Source organism: Eptesicus fuscus, chromosome 4, assembly GCF_027574615.1.
Source record: "Eptesicus fuscus isolate TK198812 chromosome 4, DD_ASM_mEF_20220401, whole genome shotgun sequence".
Lineage (NCBI taxonomy): Eukaryota > Metazoa > Chordata > Mammalia > Chiroptera > Vespertilionidae > Eptesicus > Eptesicus fuscus.
Window position 1 is genome coordinate 31,685,986 of NC_072476.1, and position 26,005 is coordinate 31,711,990.

Sequence of the window (26,005 nt, forward strand, 5' to 3'; positions counted from 1 at the left end):
TCATTCTTTGAGTGGGGAGAGAGGACACCAACTCCAATCAAACCTTGAAAAGCAAAGGAAACTTTAAACTCATTAAATAATTTGAAACTATGTAGCACTGACGTCAGATCTGTAAGTTTATTTGCTCAATGTACGACAGCTACATAATGACTCACATTCATGATATTCCATCACTGAGGAAAACTGCTAAGAACGGTCCGTGTGTGAAATAATTCTTAGAGAAACACGGAGTTGGAAAAATAATCACTGATTAGACCTTAAAAATAGTTCACTGCATAACATGACAAAAAGCACAAAGGCTCATTCAGAGAACATATTCATTGTTCTCCTACACTGTAATAGTTATAATTTCACCATGACAAACACCAGACATTAAGATTAAGCTAACACTGGTGTTTCTTTTGCCCCCCCGCCCCTTAAAAACAAAATATATAACTGCATGTCACTATAGCAACATCCAAAACAGATCAAATTGTTACAATCACTATTTGGTAGAGCAAACTTTACCCCCAAAAGGAAAACTTAAATTAAAAAAAAACTTTAAAAAATTTGAAGACTTAATTTTTTGTCATAGGAATACATAACACCTACAGTATAAGTTAATAAATTTCAAGCTACTTTATAGAAATACAACACTAGCATGCACAATATTGTATCAATAGAGTAATGGAGGAATAATCATTTCACTGTAGAGACAATATCATAGGCAAGTGCATTTCTTTAAAAATAAAGAAAAGAAAAGAAACCATTCAAGCTGCTTAAATATCAAGTCTCCCATTTCCTCTTCATTTTTAGCCCTCAGGTATGATTTTATCTTGCATTATTCTAAAAAGCAGCCAGAGCCAAAGCTGAAATTTTAAAAAAATATATAGGTTTTGTAATTCCAGTAAATCATTTCCAAATGCTACAAGGACACAACACTGCTCACTGGACATGAAGATAAATTAAGGAAAGCCCCACCTACCCTCCCCCTTCAAATCTTTTCCCTTCCATGGCATTGACTTTAGAGCCCTGTAATGGCAAAAGAGCTGTAAAGCTTTCTTCTCCTAATTCTTCTGGTAGGGTTCAGTTAATTGGGACTTTCACTCTAGCATAGGAAGGGGACCGTCTAAGGAAAGTCATGCTGGATAAACTGTGCAATGTTACAGAGTATCATCACCATTCAATCTTCACTGTCACCTGGATTCTGTTAAAGGTAAGCTCAATTTTGGTATTAGCAAAAGCAAGTGTCAGTTTTCCTCAATCATTACTGATACCTCTTCCTTGCCTAAAGAAAACAAGTCTGTTGTCATGACCTATCTGGGGAATTCACAGTTACTGATCTTATAAAAAAGGCTGAACACACGTGCAACAGATCATGTTTTCAGACAGGTTTATCCAAAATGAGAATGGAGGACCTAAGGCTAAATGAAAACAAATTTGTGAAGATAGCAATGTGGTTTCCTTCAATTCTAAAGCATGCACTGATTACACAAGAAATTAATCTGATTTCCATGTTTTTGTTAAAGAGAAAAAAATATATAGAAAAAGTTTTGGTCAAATAGGAGTTTAGTATTTATTATCTGATAATGATTTTAGTGTGTTTTCCTGTAACAACTGATTGGGGGGAAAGTGTTTCCAGGGAGAAAAACTGACACACTTACAAGGCTCCCGGAACCGGACAGAATGTTTATGAATAGAGCTCTTCCTTTTGGATTTTCCTACCAGTAAGCTTCTAGCACCTGAATTTTCACACACTGCACCACAAACTTTCTCAAAATGACCACCCAGCTTCTACAACCCACAGCTTTTCAACCCAACTGAGTGGCATCAGCATAAGGTACAGTGGGGAAGACTCCAGTGAAGAGCGAAATGGCAGCGTAATCCCTGAGGAAGGAGCTGTGGCAGCTTACAAATCAGGATTTCTCTGAAAATATCAATGCAATCAATAAATGACATACAGACCTGAATTTTCTCTATTTTTTGTGGTGTTTAACATTTCTATTAAAGTGATTAATAACTTTTGTGGTGGACTTAAGAGGAAAGAAAGATAAAAATCCCACAGCCACCTGCCAAGCACCTATTAACCAATACCTAAAGTAGCTTTGATGCTTCTCAGGCAAGCCTTTGGCCTAGGAGATAACCAACCTGGATATGGCTGAATAAGGATGTAAAGCCAAAATAACTAGCAAAGAAAAATACACAGTCAATGGCTTGATGTTACATATGGCTGTAATGTAGAAATACTGTAAACTGCAATTTAGTGTTAATACTGTCATCTAATCAGAGACTTCAGAAAACTAGCAAGGCCTAAAAACCATAAGGATAAATATACCTTATGTTCCAAGTCTGTCAGTTTGGGATTTAAACTATTCCATGTCTGGTAGAGTACACCCTGAAAAAAATGCACAGCTAAAACAGATGAGATAGAAAGTACCCAAAACTTAAGACAAGAGCATATGTACATAAAAATCCTTACTGGAACCACAGAACTTACTGAATGAGGGCCATTCCACTGAAGTTTTCTTTTCATTTTAAAATCCTATTATCTAGCAATAAGTTAAATTAAAGACAGACAGCTCCACTTGCATTAATCTACAGAACAGTCCATATGCCGGTGTGAGGCTGCTATTCCAATACCAGCACAGCTAGCCTGACTTTCCACTAGTGGTATTTTGGCAAAAATGTCAAAGAGGCGATCAAAGACAGGACAGGTCGTGGGTTTCTCCCTAGGAAGGTCACCCCTCCCCTTCCCTCCCCCACCCGACCCCCAAACTCATGGGAAAAAAATAAAGACTGCAGTAGTAGCATCAGCGTGCGCTGCCAGTCCACCTGAGGGGCCTTAATTGTTGCCTTCTCCACCATCGTCGTCTTGCTGATCGCTTGTCCAGAGCGTTAGGTTGTCACGAAGGAGCTGCATGATGAGAGTGGAGTCCTTGTAGGAGTCCTCATTGAGAGTGTCGAGCTCAGCAATGGCATCGTCGAAGGCGGTCTTGGCCAAGTGGCATGCTTGCTCTGGGGCATTCTGGATCTCATAGTAGAAAACGGAGTAGTTAAGAGCCAGGCCTAATCTAATGGGGTGAGTAGGCTGCATGTGCTCCTTGCTGATCTCATGGGCTTCGCTATAGGCCTTCTCAGATGATTCCACAACAGTCGCCCTTTTCTCTCCAGTGGCTACTTCAGCCAAGTAGCGGTAATAGTCCCCTTTCATCTTCAGGTAAAACACTTTGCTCTCATACTGGGTCTCACTGCAATTCTTGATCAGGTAGTTATCTAGCAGGCTCAGCACATCCTGACATACCGCTTCCAACTCCTTCTCTATTTTTTCACGGTAAGCACGGACCATCTCTATCTTCTTCTCATTACCATCTGCAGAAGTCTTCTGCTCAATGCTACTAATGACCCTCCAGGAAGAACGGCGTGCCCCAACTACATTCTTGTAGGCCACAGAAAGAAGATTTCTTTCTTCATTGGATAGTGGCTCATTCAGCTCTGTCACCTATTAAGAGGAAAAGAATAAAGAGTTGTTATGGTACAGATGATGTCAGTTGGGTTAATCATAACCATATACAGCTAAAACATAAACATCCATCAGATGATTAAAAAGATTAATAGACAGAGAAGTTATCAGGCTGTGTGAGTGTATGGAAGGGAGATGGAGGTGGAAAGAGCAATAGTAAAAAATAATAATAATAAAAAAATACAAATAAAAAAATGCAACTGGGTCAATGGTGCCTGAATCCCTGCTTCACACCTATAAAAGGACACATACTTATCACATAGCTGTTCCATAGAGGAACTGTCAAGTCTAGCTATTAGATGACAAATCAAATTTTTATCTAAATTGCAAAAGGTCAACAGTTCTTTCACGTACCATTACATACACACCAATCCTAGGAAATTCTAATATAGGTGGCTTATATACCTCTTATATACCATTCTGTTCTCTTAAGAACAGAATGACAGCTTCCTTCTAATATTGCCCTGTCTGCTAAACTTTTGGGTGAGAATATTTTGAGTATTGGTCGAGAATACAGAGTCAACTTCAAGCAGACTTTTGGGAAAGAAGTAGGCTTTTCTGCTCTTGTGTTTAGATCATATGAATTATAAACCTCAGAAAGTTAGTCAAAATTGGGGACATGGGACTGAGATTTTAGCAACTTGGGGAACACATATTTGTTATAGTGTTTGACTGAATACAATTAGCAATACAAAACAGTGGAGAGGTCAACAAAGTACTTTTGAACTGAGGTGGCCAATAGGAATTAATGCTTCTTTCAATATGGGCATTTCTAAAGGGTCCTCATCATCCCAAAGACTAATTGCCTTGAGAAAACTAAAGCAACAGCACACTGAGAACTCTGGTCAGGATGGCAGAGTAAATGAATGCAGTGCTCACCTCCTCCCACGACCACATCAAAATTACAACCTATATTGTGGCAGTTAAGAACCCAGAGGGAGCCCTAGCCCGTTAGGCTCAGTGCATAGAGAGTTGGCCCATGGACTAAATGATCCTGTGTTCAATTCTGGTCAAAGGCACATACTTCAGTTGCAGGCTCAATCTCTTCAGGGCACACGTGGGAGGCAACCAATAGATGTGTCTCTCTTACATCGATGTTTCTCTATCTGTTTCTTCCACTCTCTCTAAAAAAAATATATAAATAAGTAAATAAAATTAAAAAAGAATCCAGAGGGTTATCTTGACTGCAGAGGTCTGTCTCCCTGAGGAGCAACGAGTCCCAGCCCCATAATCTATGGCTGTAAAAATCAGTGGGGATTCAGTTGGGGTGAGATGGTGAGATGAAGGGCTACTGGAGTCCCAGGTGTTCCTCTTTTTGCACTCGGATGTCGAGTGTGACTCGACACGGTTAGCATCGGTAGCAGCTCGAGAAAAAAGCAAGCGAGTGCAAAGGGTTAAAACACTCCCTCGCTCTGAGCTCCAGTGCTGGGGCAGCAGCTCAAAAGTGCGAGGACATATGGAAAGGAACTGAATTGTCTGGCTTTAGGGTATGGGATGGAGGAGCAGCTCTGGCCCGGACAAAATGCTGGCAGGTGCCACTGTTCTTTTGCTGAGCCCTCCCAGGTGGGCACCAAATCTGTCTCCATCCAACTAGCTAATATCACTTGCTGGCCTCATCCTGTTGATTATTTGAGACCTCACCCCACACAACCCATACACCACCGAGCCTTGTTCCTACTGAATCTGGCTCAAGCTTTGGGACTGTCCTAAAATCTCTCAAAGGTCACCTGGCTGGAGTGGCTCAGTTGGTTGAACATCATTCTGTGCATCAAAGCGTTGCCAGTTCGATGCCCGGTCAGGGCACATGCCTGGGTTGCAGGTTCAACCCCTGGTTGGGGCACGTGCAGAAAACAACCAAAACCTCTCAAAGGTCTATAAACCTCAAACAAGCAGTAGTTGGCCTCAGCATGCCCTGTATCTCCTGCTGAGTGGTGCCTGGCTCTAGTGGCAGCACAGCCTAGCCTCTCTTCCAGGTACCTCCAAGCTACCAACCACAGATCATTCTGTAGCTCCTACCAGGTGGCTCTAGGCCAGGCATAGGCAGTAGCTGAATTTGGCCTATACCAGAGCCTCTCCCAGAACCAACATGCCTGGCTGGCTTCAGACCATACCAGAGAACCACCCAATTAGCTCCACAAATGACACACCCAAAGGGTGAACTTGGCAGGCACCAGAGCCCTGCCAAAGCGAAATCCACTCTGTAGAGTCAGTTTTTATAAAACAGCTTATTTGCTATAGTCACGGCCACTCCTCACAGCCAGTTAGCCTGAGGGTCAATCCCACCAACCTGTCAATTGCAATCAAGGCTCAACTACAACAGGATACATACAACCTACATAAGGGACACCCCTGGGGCACCCAGCTCAGGTGAACAGGGAGACTGGATCTCACAGAACACTCACTACATAAGGCCACCCCACCAAGACTGTGAGATGTAGCACATCTACCTAATACTTTGAAAGACCAAAACGCCAGAAAAATAACTAAACGAAACAGAGGCAAGCAATCTACCAGTTCAAAACACTGGTTATAAGGACGCTCAAGGAACTTAGGAGAACAGATAAACTCCATGAAAACATACACAAAGAGAGAGAAACCAATAAAAAGAACCAGTCAGAAATTAAAAAAAAAAAGAGGATAGTTTAAGGGGCCTATGGAACAAGAGTAACAAAATCCGCCCTAGCTGGTTTGGCTCAGTGGATAAGAGCGTCGACCTGGGGACTGAGGGATCCTGGGCTCTATTCTGGTCAAGGGCACATGCCCAGGTTGTGCACTCAATCCCCAGTGGGGGGCATGCAGGAGGCAGCTGATCAATGGTTCTTTCTCATCACTGATGTTTCTCTCTCTCTCTCCTTCCCCCTTCCTCTCTGAAATAAATAAAAATATATTAAAATAAAAAGTAACAAAATCCACATTAACCAGGTACCAGAAGGAGAAGAGAGAGTAAGGGATTATAAACCTATTTGCAGAAATAATGACAGGAAATCTTCCCTAACCTGGTGAAGGAAATAGACAAAGACCAGAATGTACAGAGTCCCAAACAAGATGAACCCAAAGAAGCCCACACAAAACACATCATAAATTAAAATACCAAAGGTCAAAGACAACAAGAAAATCTTACAAGTACCAGAAGAAAAGCAGATAGTTATGTGCAAGGGAGCTCCCATAAGATTGTCAGCTGATTTCTCAACAGAAACTTTGCAGACCAGACAGGATTGGCCAGAAATATTCAAAGTAATGGCAACCAAGGACCTACAAACCAAGATTACTCTACCCAGCAAGGCTATCATTTAGAATCAAAGGAGAGATAATGAGCTTCCAAGACAAGAAAAAGCTGAAGGAGTTTATCACCACCAAAACAGTCTTACAAGAAATGTTTAAGACTTCTTTAAGAAGAAAAAGAGAACAAAATTATGAATAATAAAGTGGAAATAACTACATAGTTGTCAGATGGAAGGGGGATTAAAGGGCTGGCTGAAAAAGATGACGGGATTAAGAAGCACCAATTGGCAGTTACAAAATACTCATGAGGATGTAAAGAACAGCATAGGTAATATAGTCAATAATATTATAATAACTATGTATGGTGTCAGGTGGGTACTAGATTTATTAACTTGGGATAATTTCCTAAGTTACATAAATGTCTAACCATTATGTTGTACACTTGAAACTAATATAATAAAGAAATTAAATCAAATCACTAACACTACATTTAACTTATATAATTTGATTTCTGTGATATCAGAACCATCCATATAGAGTAGCAAGTGTCTGACAACCACATGAAACAGAAAATTTTGCAGGGATAGAAGTCTTACTTTTTATTCCTATTCTGAGGTTACATTTTTATTTGTCTAGTTAACTATCATACCTAAACTGGTGTATACTAAGTCAATCACAACATCAAGAAACCCAGATCATTCACTATTTCCTAAGTTTTACAGCAGATTAGGCGCTTCCCTTGCCTGACCCTCTCATGTGCTTGTACTCCAGCTGTAACATTAATTGCAAAACACTTCATACTTCTGCCCCTGCCTAGACTATTTCCCAGTGTTCCTGTCTGGAAAATACTTACACAATTATCAAGAACCAAGTTTATACTAATGTCCCCTATGAAATCTTCCCCATCTCTCCTTACACACCGTTAAAACTGGCTACTCTCTAGAGGCCTCACTGTTTCCTGTGTAGCTCAACCATAGCATTTATATAACAACATATTAGTTACAGATGTGATGGGTAGGTGGATATAAGCCAAAAAGATCTGTTAAACTATGGAGGGGAGGGCGGTTGCTGGGATGCCAAGAGACTTGTTTTCTATGAATGAATCATTTACACTTTTATAAAGGGGTGGGGTGGGGAAGGGCTAAGCTTATTGAAACTTGTTGCATAATTTAAATAGTATCTCTCAGGCCCAGTTGGTGTGGTTCAGCAGTTGAGGGCCGATACATGAACCAGGAAGTCACGGCTCGATTCCCTGTCAGGGCACATGCCCAAGTTGCAGGCTTGATGATCCCCAGTAGGGGGCATGCAGGAGGCAGTCAATCAATGATTCTCATCATTGATGTTGTTTCTATCCTTCTCTTCCTCTCCCTTCCTCTCACTGAAATAAATAAAAACATATTTTAAAAATTTTTAAATAGTATCTCTCAAAAATAATTAAATCAAAATGTAAACTAAATCATTTTTGTTAGTTTATTGCAATTCATTCTTTAAATGAATTGATCATGCTTTGCTAATTTTCACCATATCCAGCAAGTAATACACAAATATTTACTAAACTGATCAGTTTTTATGTTAACCTCTTACTATGCATTACTAATTCTCCATTATAATGCTAGAGAACACCAGGACCTCTACCAGATATGACCTAAATGCTACAGACCACAAAGTGGGAGCTTGGGTTTGGTATACTGGACTTCAAAGCAGAAGGAAACCAGGACAGAGGTGCTTTCTGCTCCATGATCCCCTACCACATCCCCTTGTAGAAACACCACTTCCCCTGAATAAGGCTTATCATCTCACATCCAATTCTGTATATATTCTAGGCTTTGGAGACACTACTCTTAGCCTCAGGCCATTGCCATTCCTGTTCATTTCTGATATGTATGTTCCAATATCCCCGAAGACTGGGGTTTCCCCAGTCTCACCATTTACTAAGTGACCTTGAGAGCAAGATATGTCATTTCACTGGGCCTCAGTCTGCTTATCTGTAAAACAGAGGCCTCTGCCTCTTTCATAAGGTTATTGTAAAGGTGTATCAGATGGAAGATATAAACTGCTCTTGACACAGTCAAGTGCTAGAGAGATGTAAGCAATTACTTTAGAGAATAACTTGAATAATTTTCCTTCATTTGAGTTCTCACCTAGGAAGCCTCTAAATTTCTTAATCTCCAAACGTATCTTCCTATATCAAGTATCCTCCATTTTTTATTTTTTAAAAATATATTTTATTGATTTTTTTTTTTTTTTAAAGAGAGGAAGGGAAAGGGATAGAAAGCTAGAAACATCGACGAGAGAGAAACATCCACCAGCTGCCTCCTGCACACCCCCTCCCCACCAGGGATGTGCCTACAACCAATGTACGTGCCTTTGACCAGAATCGAACCTGGGACCTTTCAGTCCGCAGACCAACGCTCTATCCACTGAGCCAAACCGGTTTCGGCATATCCTCCATTTTTAAAAAATATATTTTATTGATTTTTACAGAGAGGAAGGGAGAGGGATAGAGAGTTAGAAACATCGATGACAGAGAAACATCGATCAGCTGCTTCCTGCACACCCCCTACTGGGGATGTGCCCGCAACCAAGGTACATGCCCTTGACCGGAATCGAACCTGGGACCCTTCAGTCTGCAGGCGGACGCTCTATCCACTGAGCCAAACCGGTTAGGGCTCTATTCTCCATTTTATCCTGTGCTCTACTCTAAGCTGAAACTTCCTTATTTAAATTACACCACTTTCTTTCCATAAACTTTAGTATCATATATGTAGAAAAATTCCCCAGACTGGCTTTCCAACAAGCCAAGGCCTCTGTAGGCCTTGGGCCAACATATCACAGGACTCTAGCCTATGTTCACTGAGTGTGCAGCTACAGAAGACTAACTAACTGTCTCTAGTGCAACCTGATAAATGTCTTCCATGCAAGGAGGAGCCAGAGGTCGTAAGGCCATTGAGACAGAGTCCTGGCCTTTCCCCTAAATCTGTGGTCGGCAAACTGCGGCTCGCGAGCCACGTGCGGCTCTTTGGTCCCTTGAGTGTGGCTCTTCCACAAACTACCACGGCCTGGGCGAGTCTATTTTGAAGAAGTGGCATTAGAAGAAGTTTAAGTTTAAAACATTTGGCTCTCAAAAGAAATTTCAATCGTTGTACTGTTGATATTTGGCTCTGTTGACTAATGAGTTTGCCGACCACTGCCCTAAATCATGCTATCCTTATTTCAAGAGCTAGCAACTATTTAAAGCTCAAATTACCTCAGCACTATATACCATTAGCTCTCACACCGAAAATAAAAGTTTGGTTGCAGAATCCAAAGGTAGCAATTTGTGCACATGTAAAGTTTATCTAGTTGCCTCAGACAAACTGGAACATGGAGATTATGAAATAACAATATCACCTTTAGATACAGTAACTCAACCACATTTGGAACATACTCAGATGTTCTCTGCCACTAAGAAACTAAATTAGAGGGAACAGCCTTTAACCCTAAAAAGTCTGTTCAAAGGAAAGCAAGGTTTCTCTAAAAACGTTGTCAGAATTCTGAAAAATCCTTAAGTTCAAAATGACTTGTATGAGAATGACTTTTACATTAAAATAAAGATCACAACTATATTACTTTTAACTATCAAAAGATACTAGTAATTTTTTAAAAGGCCAAAAAAATTCCCAGTGTCCAAAAACTATTCGATGTGGGAAGACATGAGATATGCATCATTTGGGAAGGGAAGTAATGTTTTTCAAAACAGTCACTGAATTGTTTATAAGCATGAAGCATTTACAAATATGGTCCCCCAAATTTACTGTCATGGGTGTTGGAAAATGTGGAAAGCTTGTATGCTGCAGCATTGTATGTTCTGCTTAAAAACAAAATTGAGGTTCCTCTCTTCTCAAATCTTACAATAGTAGCTAAAGTTCAAATTTCTTTTAGTGAGTTGAAGATAAAGAGCTATGAGTAGCCCGGCCCATGTAGCTCAGTGGTTGAGCATTGACCTATGAACCAGGAGATCCCAGTTCGATTCCCCATCAGGGCACATGCTCAGGTTGAAGGCTCGGTCTCCAGTGTGCAGGGGGCAATCTATCAATGATCCTCTCTCATCATTGATGTTTCTCTCTCTCTTCCTTTCCCTCTCCCTTCCTCTCTAAAATCAATAAAAATCTTTTTTTAAAAAAAGAGCTATGAGTAAAAAGGCTAGAGAAATCTGTTATTCTCACCAACAGTTTAAGAAATATAACTCCCCAAATCCCAGAAACTAAGGAATTAGATATTAGTTCTTTAGTGTCAACTGTTCTTCCCTAAGAATTGAGGAGAGAACTCTTTTCTAAGATTAACAACCCTTGAGATTATGGAAAGGGCCAAGAAGCCATGAAAAAGGTAAGTGCAGTGATTACTACATATGGACACCCTACACTAAAAACAGAAGAAATAAGATAACATGGTACAAGATGGGCATCAGTGTGTATGTAGAACATGGTGTCTATATACTGTGTGGGCAGTGAAATAACTATTGTAAATAAATGTGACTCTGTTCTGCTTGAATACAATTAACCATGTAGTCTGGAGATGACCTGTCTACTAAGTCATATCTGAGTAAAATACCTTAAACTTTTCTGTGCAGGAAAGAGTAAACAAGATAGGCCCAAGACTGCTATCTTTAGAAAGGTCTACTTGCAAAACTGACCTTTGGCTGGCATCTGAGAACATGGATTTTAGAAGAGTTACCACAATTCCTGATAAGAATGGCTCACTGTCCCTAAACTGTGCAAATAATGTGATTTACTTTAAACACCCGTTTTCCTTCTAGGAGTCTCAAATTTTGCTATGTGATGGGCAGAGAGTGCCTATGTGACCAGCCCCAATACAACTGTTGGGCACTGAGTCTCAAGAGTTTCCTTGGGCCCAGCCTCTGTGGCTCAGGGGTTGAGCATCGACCTATGAACCAGGAGGTCATGGTTTGATTCCCAGTCAGGGCACATACCCAGGTTGCAGGCTCTATCCTCGTTCAATTCCCAATCAAGGGTATGTACCTGGGTTGAAGGTTCGATCCACAGCCCTGCTTGGGGAATGTGTGGGAGGCAACCAATCAATGTGTCTCTCTCATCTCTCTCTGAAAAATCAATGGAAAAAATACCCTCAGGTAAGGATTAACAACAACAAAAAATAATGTTTCCTCATTATACATCTTAGACATATGTCCTTCCTGTGTGACTCTGAGAACTCTTAAAAGCTTGCACCTGATTTGCTCTGATCTTCACCCTAAGCATTTTTTCCCTGTGCCAATCTAGCTTTGTATCTTTCCACTGTAATAAACCATAGCCACCAGTGAGACTATGCTGAGTCCTAGCAAATCATTAAATCTAGGGGGATAGTCTTGGGGACCTCCAACACATAATCATTCTAGAAAACTTGATATAACATGTCCCATAAGGTCTGATGGCAAGGAAAAGATACTTAAACGCTACTCCTTAGCAGATAATTCATCAAGCATACACGGAGCATCCTGCAGGTGTGTCACACTGTGTCACACTGCACCACATTGTGCTAAAGATGCAAAACTCCCCGAGGAGGAAACACAAGCTTATTCACGTTAGAATATCAGTCACAGAGGTATTCTTAAGGTAGCAAAACGATTCCTGGAAAGCTTAGGGAATATTTTAATTAGAAGTAACAACTTTAGCTGTGTTTTTAAAAACCAGCAGCAGTCACCCTGGATAAAAATTACAGAAGGGAAAAACATTCCAGGAAGAGGGACATTCTAGAAGTCATGAAACTTCCATGGCATATTCAGGGCCACACCCAAGGTCTGAGTGAGAGGAAAGCTGACTGAGCACCTGAGTTTTTCTGACACCACCTAATCCTATGATCTTTTCACAACTACCCTACAGTGGGACATTATATGTGATGCAGAGAAATGAAGTATTTTTTCCCCAAGATCACACCATCAACACACAGCAGCACCAGGACCCTCTACCTTCAAATCCTGTGCTCTTTCACCCATGTGGAGTCTCTGATAATGTGAACATTGCAACATATCACAGGAAAAGGGCTAATTTCTATTACATAAAGACCTCCTAAAAAGTATTTAAGACCAACCAATAATTTAAAAATGGTTGTCTGGCTGTTGTGGCTCATTGGTCAAGCATTGACCTATGAAACAGGTCATGGTTTGATTCCTTGTCAGGACACATGCCAGGGTTGTGGGCTCAATTGCCAGTAGGGAGCCTGCAGGAGGCAGCCGATCAATAATTCTTTTTCATCTTTGATGTTTCTATCCCTCTCTCCTGCTCCCTTCTCTGAAATCAATAAAAATATACCGGGGTGGAGGGGAAGCAGTCAAGGTAGAGAAGGTTGAACTTTGACTTGTTACCAGTAGTGCCTATTCAAACTAAACCCTCTCCATAATTTGCCCTGTTAATCAGATCTACAATTAAAGTTTAAAACTAATTTTGAAAACCAAGTCTTTAAACAAAAAAATAAAGCCAGTCGTTTTATAAACAAGTTTATTGATGTAAACTAACTCAAACCCTCAACCATTGCTTTGAGCTCACCACCCACCTCCACCAAGAATATTTTTTTAAAAACTTATTTTAGTTGTATAAAAATCTTTCATTATATCTTTATACAGATTAGAGCTAATAGTAAAATATATACTACAGACTTTAACCCTGTTTTCATTGAACTAATTACTAATTCTAACATTTTTCCAGTTTATTTCCTACATATATAATTTTACAGTTTCCAAATATCACTTGTACCCAACTATTCTATATTTTTCTAAATAAATTTGTAGTATCAAAATGGGTTCTTCACCAAAACGGTAATTCCCCTTCGGCCCCCCAGATAGCCTTTATGATTAAGTATTGTTATTTCCATTTTAAAGTTAAGAAAATTAAGAGTCAAAGAATGAAACCTAAATCCAATGGCTCAAAATCCCACATGCTCTCCACTATACTTGTTCTGAACCAAGGAGGGGAAGCTTTTTAAAAATATTATTCTGTACAGTCCTCCTCCTTAAAGACACAATACTGCATGGGATCCATACATGTCTATTTCTCCAGCCTAAGAACTGAAGCACAATATTCCTCAAAATGTTGAGTTACCACATGACTCAGCAATTCTACTTCTAGATATACTCAAGAGAAATGAAAACATAATGTCCACACAAAAATTTGTACATGAATGTTCAGAGCAGCAACAACCAAAAAGTAGAAACAATCCAAATGTCAACGGAGTAGAAAAACAAAATGCCACATTATCCACACAACTAGAGGCCTGGTGCACAATTCGTGCACGTGTGGGGTCCCTCTGGGTGGCCTGCAGGGATCAGGCAAAACCCACAGTCCAACGCCCCTGCAGCTCCTGCTCATCCAGGACCCACTTTGCCTTCTGCAGGCTCACACCCAATCAGTCCGATCTGGAAAGGCTTCGTTCTGGAGAGGCTTGCGCTGCTACGCTTGCCAGCCATGAGCCCTGCATCTGGTGCTCTCCCAAAGGGGATCGGGCTGAAACCGGCTCTCCGACATCCCCCAAGGGGTCCTGGATTACAAGAGGGTGCAGGCTAGGCTGAGGGACCCCACCGGTGCACGATCATGCCGGGGAGGGATCTCGGGAGGGCTCCAGGGCGTGTCCAGCCCCATCTCACCCAGTTCTGAGGGGAAGGGACCCTGAGAGGGCTCCAGGGCATGTCTGGCCCATCTCACTCAGTCCCCGATCAGCCAAACCCCAGCTGCAAGCTAACCTACTGGTTGGAGCATCTGCCCCCTGGTGGTCAGTACACGTCATAGCAACTGGTCAACTGTCTGCCCCCTGGTGGTCAGTGCACTTCATAGCAAGTGGTTGAGCAGCCTTAGCATATCATTAGCATATTATGCTTTGACTGGTTGTTCAGCCATTTGGTCATTTGCATATTACCCTTTTATTATATAGGATTATTATATAGGATGGAATAGTATTCAGGCATACAGGAATGAAGTACTAATACATGTTTATGCTAAGTGAAGGAAGCCAGCCACCAAAGACCACATATTTGTTACATGATTCCAGTTGTATGCAATGTCCTGAACAGGCACATCTATAGAAACAGATAATAGATTAGTGATTGCTTAGAGTTGGGACCTTTTTGGGGGAGTGTTGGGGAATGGGAAGTGACTGCATTGGGTACAGAATTTCTTTTTGGGGTAATGAAAATGTTCTGGAATTAGGTAGTAATAATGGCTATACAACTATGAATATACTGAAAACCATAGAATTATATATATACACTTTAAATGGGTGAATTGTATGGTGTGTGAATTATATTTCAATAAAGCTATAAAAATAAAATCTTATTGTAACATTTTTCACACATACCAGCAATTAAATATTAGCTCATTTGTTTGATAAGTGCAGAATTCTAAATACTTCATGCTTCATAATATGTGGGCTTACACAAAGAAAACTCACTGTTATAGAGCACAGACCTCTAGCTCTTATATTTAATCCTCCTCTTCTGACTTCAAATAAATTCCTCTGTAGTCTGATGTAGGTTAATCTTTCTCAATAGCCTCAAGTCCCAAAACAAGAACAAAAAAGTTTATGTTTATTACTCAGGAATTAACAAACTTGAAAAGGGATAAGAACCTTATATATTTCTTTCTTTTAAAAATATTTTTAATTTATGTTTTTTAGAGAGACGAAGGGGAAGAGAGAGAAAAATACCGATTTGTTGCCCCACTTATTTACACATTCATTGGTTGCTTCTTGTAACCCACAACCTTGACTAATTGAGACACAGCTCTAATCAACTGAGCTACCTGGCCAGGAGAACCTTACAATTCTTAACACGGATATTTTTCATTACAAAGCATTCAATCCCACCACTATGGGGAAAAAAGTCAAGGAGGGAGATACAGTGTAGTAAGATTACTTACCAAAATACAGACAATCTATACACATACCAATCTAGTGCTCCTTTTTCCTCTTACAGACCCTACTGAGTGAAGGTCTCCCTGCCTATCTACACAACTTCTATGAGAACTCAGCCTAAATTCACCTTCAGAAGTACTTCATGCTAAAGTTAAATTTATCTCCCTACAACTGCCATTCACTAAACTTAATAATTTTATCTCTTAAGGCCAAAATCAATTCTTTTAACAGGTAAAGAGAGTCTTCATGTCCCTGGAGCTTCTCTTATTTTTTCTATGATCTGGATACAATTCCTCTCACCACCCTGACTCTTCCTCAAAATATGCTCTTTTTTCAGGACCCTTCAGTCTGCTATTCAGAATACAGGAATTCAAACTTCAGCTAAGCTATTTTCAGAATACAACAAACACACTAATATTATAATTGCTAGCTTTATCACAGATCTTTTCTTTTTTTTTTGGGGGGGGGGGAGCAATTAAACAAGCTGGTATGTGAGAAAGTGCTGTATGAACTATGCTATAGTGTAGCAATTTTTAAAAAGCAGCTCTATTGAGATATTATCTATTAAGCAGAACCTAGGGATACTGATGAACATCCTAGGACAGCCCCCTAAGAGACCAAAGAATAATCTGGTCCAAACGTCAATAGTGCCAAGGAAGAAAAACCCTACTCAAAGCCATTAATATCCAGAACCAGGTCATATTTGCTCTTCCTCATACTGCTCTCATGCTTTTCTGGCCACGTAAAAAACCTATCTCCAGAACTCCTAACGGAAAATTTTCTACATATCCTTCAAATACTACACTTATTTCCTAAAGCCTTCTAAAAAATTCTCACACAGAACTAATTACTGCTTACTCTATGTATTAGTAACTTTTACCTTTCCCCATATAGTCAAAATAAAAACTAGTTATAATTCATTATTTTTGAGAATCTATATGCTAGATGTAGTTCTAAATTAAGTATTATCATCAATAGAAATATATTTCACGCAAGTGTTAAAATTCAATCCATTCCTATAGTTAAAGTTTCCTTCCTCAATAGATGGATGAAGTTCCAAAAATCAAGTTTACCTACAGGACCTTCAAATAAAAATGGCAGTCTACTCACCTAAATTAATGATATCATTACATTGGTCAGCTCCATACTTCTGAATTCAAACCTCAGCTAGTATGCATACTTACTATACATTATCTATACACACATTCCCTCAGTAGTATACTGACATTAAGGCAAAATGATTTTTTTAAATGCTTGGCAAGTACCCCAGACGGGTGGCTCAGTTGGAAGGAGTGTCGTACATATACCAAAAAGGGTTAGATTCCCAGTCAGGGCACATACCTAGGTTTTGGGTTCAATCCCCAAAAAGCAGCTGATGTTTCTCTCTCCACCTTCCCGCACTTCCTTTTCCTCTAAAATCAATAAACATATCCTCAGGTGAGGACTTAAAAAAAAGAGAGAACGTTATTCTCTTTAAAAAATGCTTGGTAAGCAACAAAACCAAACAAAAACAAAATGTTTATTCACATTGTCTCCAACTAATCAATTGTGTTTTAGCCAGTCTATCATATTAGATTAAAAGCTAGAACAAAAGCATCTACCTTCATTGTCTTTTTAAAAAAAAGGGGGGGGGGGCGGGAGATTATAATGAAGTCTCCCCAACTATTTAACCACTAACTTCCAGTAAAATTAATTCTAACTGTAAAAAAAGAAAAAAGGCAGTAAACAGGAAAGAACATACTAATGTAATTACAGAACTCTTCTTTTAACCGACGAACACCATCATCTTTCCTCTGCCTATTAGTTATCCACCCAGCCTTTCAACCAACCCCTCCTGAGAGTAAAAGCTGAGGGCAGGAAGCAGTTGGATGTCAACTTAAGGAAGCACTCATCTTAAAAATCAAGGAAAAATTAAATTATCTGCCATCTGGATTAATGCTTCAAGCAAGAAACTATACTTTTCAGTTGCCATATTTGAATGTAGAAATCTTGCTGGTAATCTGAGCATTTGTGGCAAATAGGAGTAATTTTAGTTTGATAAAAAGCCATGTTCCAAGATGGTAAATTCCAAATGGGCTGGAAGAGTTAGGAAAGTATGTAGGTACAGTATTGGCCAATGTGCTGACAAATAATGAACCTGGTTATATGAAGGCATATTATACCAATTCACCTTTATTTTGCATATACTATATACTTTAACATTTCTACATTGTTGGTTTTTTTTTTTCTCCTTAAAATTGATGGGGGAGGGGGGGCATCGATCAGTTGCCTCCTATACACACCCTAACCAGGGATTGAACCCGAAACCTGGGCATGTGCCCCGACTGATGTACTAGATGCTCCAACCAACTGAGCCACACTACCCAGAGCTCCATATTAGTTTGTTTGTTTTTAAGGCAATCATTCTAACCACCAGAAAGCAGAAAAAGGGAGGCTTGCCACAAATAAGCAAGCAGTCAAGCTTTCCCCCATTTGAACCTTTTATTTCCATTGATAGAAAGTGATAGGGCATCCTTGAATTTTGAACCATGTGTGTATAATACCTACTCCAACAATTACATTTTTCAAAACTTTTAAGAGATCAAACCTAGTACTAGTGGTGGTTTCAAGATCCTTCAAAATTATTCTTAGCTATTCTTTCAGCAATTCTCTTGTGTTTCTGTCATAATATCTAAACTGTTTGGAAGCTTTAGCCACAAGGATATTCATGGAAGTTTTTTTCTTTTTTTTAGTTCACTTTTTTTTTTTAATCCTCACCTGAGGATATTTTTTCCATTGATTTTTAGAGACAGTGGAAGGGAGAGGGAGAGACAGAGAGAAACACCGATTTAAGACACAGATTGGTTGCCTCACACATGCCCCCGACCAGGGCCGGGAGCCTGTAACCAAGTTTCATGTCCTTGTCTGGAATCGAACCTGAGACCCTTCATTCCACTTACATGTGGAATCTAAAGAACAAAATAGCCCTGGCCAGTATGACTCAGTGGATAGAGTGTCGGCTTGGGGACTGAAGGCCATGGAAGTTTTATTTATAAATTTGGAAACAGCCTAAATGTTAAACAAAAAATAACTAAATTATGACACACCCATAGGATTGTTCAGCCACTGAAAAGACTGACAGGAGAAAATATCCTTGAAATCTTAAGGGAAAAAGACAATGTACAAAAGTAAGCCTAAACTTGTAGAAAAAGACATGATGGCAATATCTGTCCTTGGGGAATTATGGTGATAATACTTGTCTTTTCCCAAAAAAATTTCTAGCATCCTAAAAAGCCAGACATTTTAATCATCAGTAGTCAGTCCCATTGATGACAGACTTCCAAAAACCAGGCTCTTAGAAAAATCACAGCATCCCAAAATTCAAGGTATTCTAGAATAGTCCTCTCCCTGCTCACTTGCTTTGCTTGCCTCAGAATGCTCTTTTACTACTGTTCCTCTTCTATCCTGTTCGTTCTCCTTGCCCTTCTGGACTGGGTCATTTTCAGCCTAGAGCCTAGAAGAAAAAAAATCTAGTGTCTAAACTTTAACGTTTTTATTTCTACTACACAAATGTAGTTAGAAAAGACCAGATGTAGTTCATGTGTGAAAACTGGAGTATGATTTGGAAATAACAACCATCCCCACAGTGCACCCATACCAGGCAGGCCTAATGTAAGTGTACTGCAGGGAGTATGGGATCGTATGCCTAGCTACCATTCATGCTGGACCTCCACTACCAAGACATACTCATTCACTATTTCATGTTAAACTGCTACAAAAAGAGCAGTATACTGAAATGAATGGTACTGAAGTGAAACAATTCAGTAAAAAAAATTTTTTTTAAGCTTATCTCTGCATCTTTAAAGTACTGGCACCATAGGCAACTTTGTTTCCTAGATGGAGGCTATTTAAGTATGATGCCATAATTCCTTCCAGAAAGCTAAAGAAATTTCAATGATCTTCCAAAGCAAACCTGGGGGGAGAGGGCAATGGGGGCATAAAAGCCTTCCTCTTGTTACCTCTTAGCCTTCTCTCACTTCTCTATACCACTGCAGCTGCTCTTCACTCAGCTGCGGGGGAGGGTAGATACGGGATTCCTCTTGAGCTACTACTGTCATTACATATTCAGCTGCCCATTGCTGTCACTGTCATATTCCCAGCTCTGATACCCTGTTATAGTAACAGAATTATTAAGGACACTACACCTGGGCCCTACTCACTAAGTCTGGCTTTAGATCTCTCCAAAAAATACGATAGTCCAAAAAAAATAAGACCGAAGAGTTTATTTGGAAATGTTTTAAATGTCATGTTAAAAAAATCAATGTATGTCATGACGTAAAATACAGCATAGAAAATATAGTCAATATTGTAATAACTATATATGGTGCCAGGTGGGTACTAGAAGTGTTGGGGGAACACTCTGTTAAGTATATGACTGTCTAACCACTATGCTGTATACCTAAAACCAATGTAAGCTGTAATTAAAAAATAATTTTTTTTTAATGTCTATGTAATAGGGGTGGGTGGGGGATCAACCAATGAATTCATATGCGTATACGCATAACCCATAGACACAGACAATAGGGTGGTGAAGGCTTGGAGGGAAGGGGATGGTAGAGGGCAATGGGGGAAAAATGAGACATATGTAATACTTTCAATAAAGATTTATTAAAAAAATTTTAAAAACCTATGTAAGAACACTCATTTCTATTTACCTGTTCACAACCCAACTAAAGCTTTGTGGCACATTATGAGTATTCCACTCAAGGTAAAGAAAAATCTACCGCTGTGGGACACATCCTTCCTTACAAGTGAAATGCTGATGAAAATTTAGTTTAGACTTAAGCAGTTCTTTTATTTTTTTTTAAAGATGTATTTATTGATTTGAGAGAGAGGTAGAGGGAGAAAGAGATAGAAACATGGATCGGCTGCCTAATGCTCGCCCCCTACTGGGGATCAAGCCCAAAACGTGGGCATGTGCCCTGACTGGAATAGAACTGGCAACCTCTTGGTGCATGGGATGTCATTCAACCATCTGAGCCACACCCGCTGGGCAGTTCTTTTAAAAGGAAGGGAGAGAAACTCATGCAAACGCTTTAAGCTTTACAATTTTTATTGTTTCTGCAAAACCATGGGACCAGACGAGTTATTTAACCATTTATCTTAAAATTAAAGTTTTCTTTTGGGAATTTTTGTTGATTACTTTTCATGTAACTTAACTATTCAAATTCATAAATTAGTAACATTAAAATGTCAAGAATATCTACAAGTGCCAATTTAAAGTAAGATGATATGGTTTGATAGTGAACCAAAGCGATAGCTGATACCTAAAGTGGAATTTGGGGAAGACAACAGAAAAATGATTATGAGAGGAAAGGCCATAAGGCAGCTGGTACTGGTAGACTAGAAAGACAACAAAGATAGCCCCCCATAATTATAGTTTCAAATATCTGGTCAAGCACTAAAAAAAAAAGAGTTTAAAAAATAAGACAAAAGATAGTGGTTTATATGTAATTCCCCTCCGCCCTTGACTATTAAACTATATAGTCTTTGCTTTGCTTTCACATTCCTTGAAATCTGGTAGAAATACAGAACAACGCACTGCCAAATAAAAGGGTTAGAGCTAGTAATATGAGGATGAGAAGAAGCTTCTGGCAGGTTTAGAATCATCCAGCCACTGTATTTACCATCTTATTTATGGGAATCCCATCAGTTAAGAATCCCATGTTTGAATGGCTCACCATTCTCAGTAATGCAGATAGGTTCATTAGGGGGCTGCTACCACACAACGGGGAAATCATCTATAACCAAGTCAGCCTTGGGGTGGGAAATGAGACATACCACCACCAGCAAAATTCCCATGATCTCCAAATAGTTAATAGTTTGCTCTGATTTCAGGTAAATTTTTCTTATTTATTTGGGTAAGTTTTTAAGCTCTAACTTTTGTCAATTTATGCTGGAAAGGTTCAGACGTTAGAAAACAAAGACAAAGGGACACTGATTACCACTGGCTTTGCTGTTGTACTTCATTATTGACACATTCCTGAACCAGTCAGGTTTTGAAATCCGTCCAGCGACAGCCAGACCATCATCACTTTTAAAGATATCATTTTCTCATTTTTTTCAACTAGAGATGATGGTTATACAACATTGTGAATATACTAAATGCTACTGAATTGTACACTTGAAAGTGGTTAATTTGTGTCCTGGCAAGACAGTTAGTTAGAGCCCCCGGCCCACCCGTTGTTTCCCCTCTCTCTAAAAAAATCAATGAATAAAAAAATTTGAAAAGAAAATGGTTAGTTTGTTATATGACTTTTACCTCAATAAAAGCAAGGTCGATGGGGTAAAAGGAGACATAGATAATAGTTTAAACAATAAAGAATTAAAAAAAAAAAAAAGCAAGGTCATTTTCTCCACTTTTTAAAATAATTTAGAGTTTGGTGTAATAAATAAGTATTAAGGGATGAAATCCTCCCCAGGGTCAGCAGTTAATCCAAAGGATTAATGAAGATGTACATTTAGCAACATCGTTATCTCAATATAATTTTTAAATAATTACAAAAAGCAGTTAATGTCAGGAACCAAGAGTTGGTCAAAGGATTAACTCTGACCTTCAGTAAGTTACTGAAACTAGGCCCACTTCCTCTTGCCTGAGGACAAAGCATTCCTTCTGTAGCCACCCTTCAACTGCCACACCCTTTATCTATAGTTATGACTTTAGCCGATTATCTAGGTCAGCCCCCACCCCTCCTAGGCATCCACCCTTCTAGAAATCACATATAAGGAACGCTGTAAAAATAAAGTTTTGAGGCTTGATCAGAAACCCCTTTGTCTTGCCTCCATTCTTTGCGTCCCTTGTCTGTCTCTCATTCTCTTAGGTGCGCCGCCTCGGTACCCCCGCTAGAAGACCCCGCAGGTCGGGGAAAAGTTAACATTCATTTCAGTTATTGTGAAAGATAACACATAAAAAGCAAACTGTTATCTGTATTCTTTCCACTCCCGAGAAGAGAACAATTGAAACCACATGACTTAGAATAATGGCTGGCAGAACTCCACCTCTGAAGAGTCCACAGAGGTGTCATTACTCCATTAGAGATAATGGCTATTGATCTAGCCTCCTGGAAGAGCTAATAGGAAAAAGAGTATTTCAGATAGCAAGAATTTTAAAGTATATCAATTCTACTAGGAAGACTTTCATAAAAATATAACTAAGGTAGCCTCTTGTCACCAATGCCCCAGCCACACACAGGAGTTAAACTGCTTAACCCAGTGACTTAAAATTAGTAGCCCAGACCTTTTTCTCTACACCCACCCCAGGCAAATACCAGTAGCCTACTTAGAACATTAACTTCCCAGGCCATTAAAATCCAAAGGACAAGACAGCATTGTCTAATCAGTAGGAAACATCTAGGTGTTCATTGTCTTCTTAAATGTAAGACTGCACATTTGTCTTAGAAGACTAAATTTCCCTTCTTCCTCCTTTCCAAAATACTGCATACTATTTCTAGCCTGCTTATCTACATACAACTACCACTCTGCACAGATCCCAACAGTGTTACTAGAATAATTTCATTAAATGCAAATAAATCCCTCTAACATGTAGGACTGAGTCTTTTCTTTTTACCTTCTAGTACTTTCCAAATTTTCTATGATGAGATGACTTTTATAAGAAAAAAACACACAAAGTTTTATAAATAGATTCTATTTTGAGCACCTACTGCATTTATTTAATCCTTACAACTTTTTCAAGTAAGTATTGACCCATTTTACAGATGAGGAAAATGAGGTCCAAGGTAAACCTACTTCATCAAAGTCACAGTAAAGAGGTTTGGAAAGAGGTCTGCTTTATTTGACAGTGTTTTTTCCTCCAACTCCATCAAGGAGCAGAAGCATAAATATAGCTAAAGAAAACTTTTCCAATCCAACCTAGTGTTTTGTAACAGAATATTCCCTAACATTACTGAAAATGACGGAGTAGGAAGTCATATTTTGTTAAGGTTTTTAAACCTGCCAAGTTAATAACAGGCAATAAACCCAAGTATAGATATACAGCCCGTTCCTGCACTGTGACCATAAAATGTATTGTTTAAAACTTCTATCTTTATTCCATCACTGTCCAATTTTAATGGTGAGATGGATGTTTAAAAATACAAATGTCTTATACACGCTTATGAGAAAACTAGAAATAGGAAAATGAATAGGCATATCTAGAGGTCACTGACCTGCATGTATAAGGGTAAATGAAATTATTTTTTGCACTTAATCCTCATCTGCTGAAGAGGAAGTGTTCAATTCCACCTGGCTTATCTGCTAATTTCTGCATTACCTTGGACAAATGCCATTTGCATACTCCCTACCAGCCCTTCGGTGCATTGCAGCCTCTGTGTCATTGTGTGACATCACTGGGTTGCTTTGGATATAGGTGCGAGGTCACTCGCTTTTCTGTGAAACTAGAAGTACGGAAAAATTAGAAAAGTCTAAATAACATGAACTTAGTATATTTCCAATATTTGTAACTATTAAAAATGCAACTTTTGTCATTTGAGCTTTAAAATGTTTTAGGATAGCAACTGTGGCAATATATTCATTCATTGGTCCTCCCACTTTCAGAACCAATTGTCTTGCTTAATGAGATAAAATTTTGTTCATGTAGCTGACTTAAATATAAAGACATCAGCTTATCTTTTGTGAATTCGTAAAGTTATTCAGTAATCTGTGATACCTATACTGCTTCGTTAAAAAGATTTAACATGCAAGCTACACATCTAAATCCATTTCACACTAAAAATGCATTTTTAAGATCTTTGTTATATAAGGTAGGAAGTTAAATATTAAGATAGTGGGAGACCTAGATCGTTAATTGGATTCATTTTCCATGTTTCATTTAATAATGCTCAATACCTTCCTCCTCCTCTAATATCAAACTCGTTGACAGCCCATTAGATAAATGTAGTGTTACTGACAAAATGGTGCAATACAGGCAGGAATCTGCAGACAATTAGAGATCGGTATTCCCTTTTCATCAGCATGAGGATGTGCTAGCTTGCGTGTGTATGTTTTTAAGCCTTAGATGTATCTAACAAAACAAAAAAAATTTTTAAAAACACTTTTTTTTTCCCATTTAAAATAACTCCTCCCAGCCTCCACCCAGTCTAGGCTCTCTGCAATATGACAAATGCAGAATCTTCTGGAATGACTTGATACTGCCTCCCACCATCGCTTTGTTTGCAATAACAGGTTAGAGGGAATATTTTTTTCAACTTAATAGGAATTTCAACAGATGTGTGCCTGTATTTAAAAAAACAAACAGCATGTCACAAATTGAACCAGCCAGATAAGTTCACAACCTTTATTTTAAAGACAATACCTACCGTTTTCAATACAAAACATTAGGGAGAAATGGAAATGACATGTCGAGAACAATCAATGAAAACGCTAGCAAGACAAACGTCCCCCCCCCCCCACCCCCTTCCTAAAAGCACGAGGACTTTGCTTTGGGAAATGGAGAAAGATCCTTTTGTTAAGAAAAACGTGGGGAAGGTTTCGACTCTGCCCCACTGAGCCCAGGTTTTCAGGGAAGCCTACATTTTTCTTAGGGAGGTTCTACAGGATCTGTCGGGAGAGGCAGCGGGGAAGGTTGGGAGGGGGTGGGAGGGAAGAGGGGAAGATGTTAGGAAACCCGGAGACAAGCTGAGTGAATGCAAAAGGCGCCGCCCAGACGCCAGGGAGAGAAAGAGGAACCGCATCCATGCGGTCCCCCGCCCCCACGCCAAGGCTGGGAGGAGGGGAAGTGGGGCACAAAGGATGCGCAAGACCCCCGCTCAGGCCCCCAGCAGCCTGGAGACGCGGGGGGCAGAGACCCCACTTCAGAGGTCAGCCCCGCAGGACCCCGCCCCAGCCCCAGCCCGGGGAAGGTCTAGAAGGCAACGCCGTCGGCCCTGGGGGACACTCGGGGAGAGGCCGCGTCACAATCCGGGTCCCCATTCGCCATCGGGACCCTCCCCTGTCCGCTTAGAGAGCGAGAAGGCCCTGCAATCGCCACGGGCGACTAATCCACGGGTCGTCCACGCGTCTGCGAAGGGGTTGGGGCGATGCGGGGGAGGGGAGGAGGAACTCACGTTCTTCATGGCCGCGGCCATGTCGTCGTAGCGCTCCGCCTGCTCGGCCAGCCGGGCTTTCTGCACCAGTTGCTCGCGATCCACCATCTTCGCGGGCTGGGTCGGGCCGGGCGAGAAAACCGGGGAGGCCTGAGGGCTCAGAAGGCAGCTGCAGCGCGGCTGGAGCCGTGTGCCGGAGGGACCGACCACGCAGCGGGTGGCTGAGGGGGATGAAGGCGGCGCAAAGGCTGCAGCTCGGGTTGCAACCGCGGGAACGGGCGTGAGGCGGCTGCGACTGCAGTGCGTGCCG

At 40.1% G+C, this 26,005-nt stretch overlaps 1 protein-coding gene across 1 annotated transcript; it reads right to left on the minus strand.

The window, feature by feature from the left end:
- Positions 1–103: 103 nt before the first annotated feature.
- On the minus strand, positions 104–26,005 carry YWHAG (tyrosine 3-monooxygenase/tryptophan 5-monooxygenase activation protein gamma). The gene is made up of 2 exons (XM_008141455.3): positions 25,717–26,005; positions 104–3,478 (listed from the first exon to the last, which is right to left on the minus strand). The coding sequence occupies exons 1-2, from the start codon at positions 25,801–25,803 to the stop codon at positions 2,822–2,824; spliced, it is 744 nt and encodes a 247-aa protein (XP_008139677.1). The 5' UTR covers positions 25,804–26,005; the 3' UTR covers positions 104–2,821.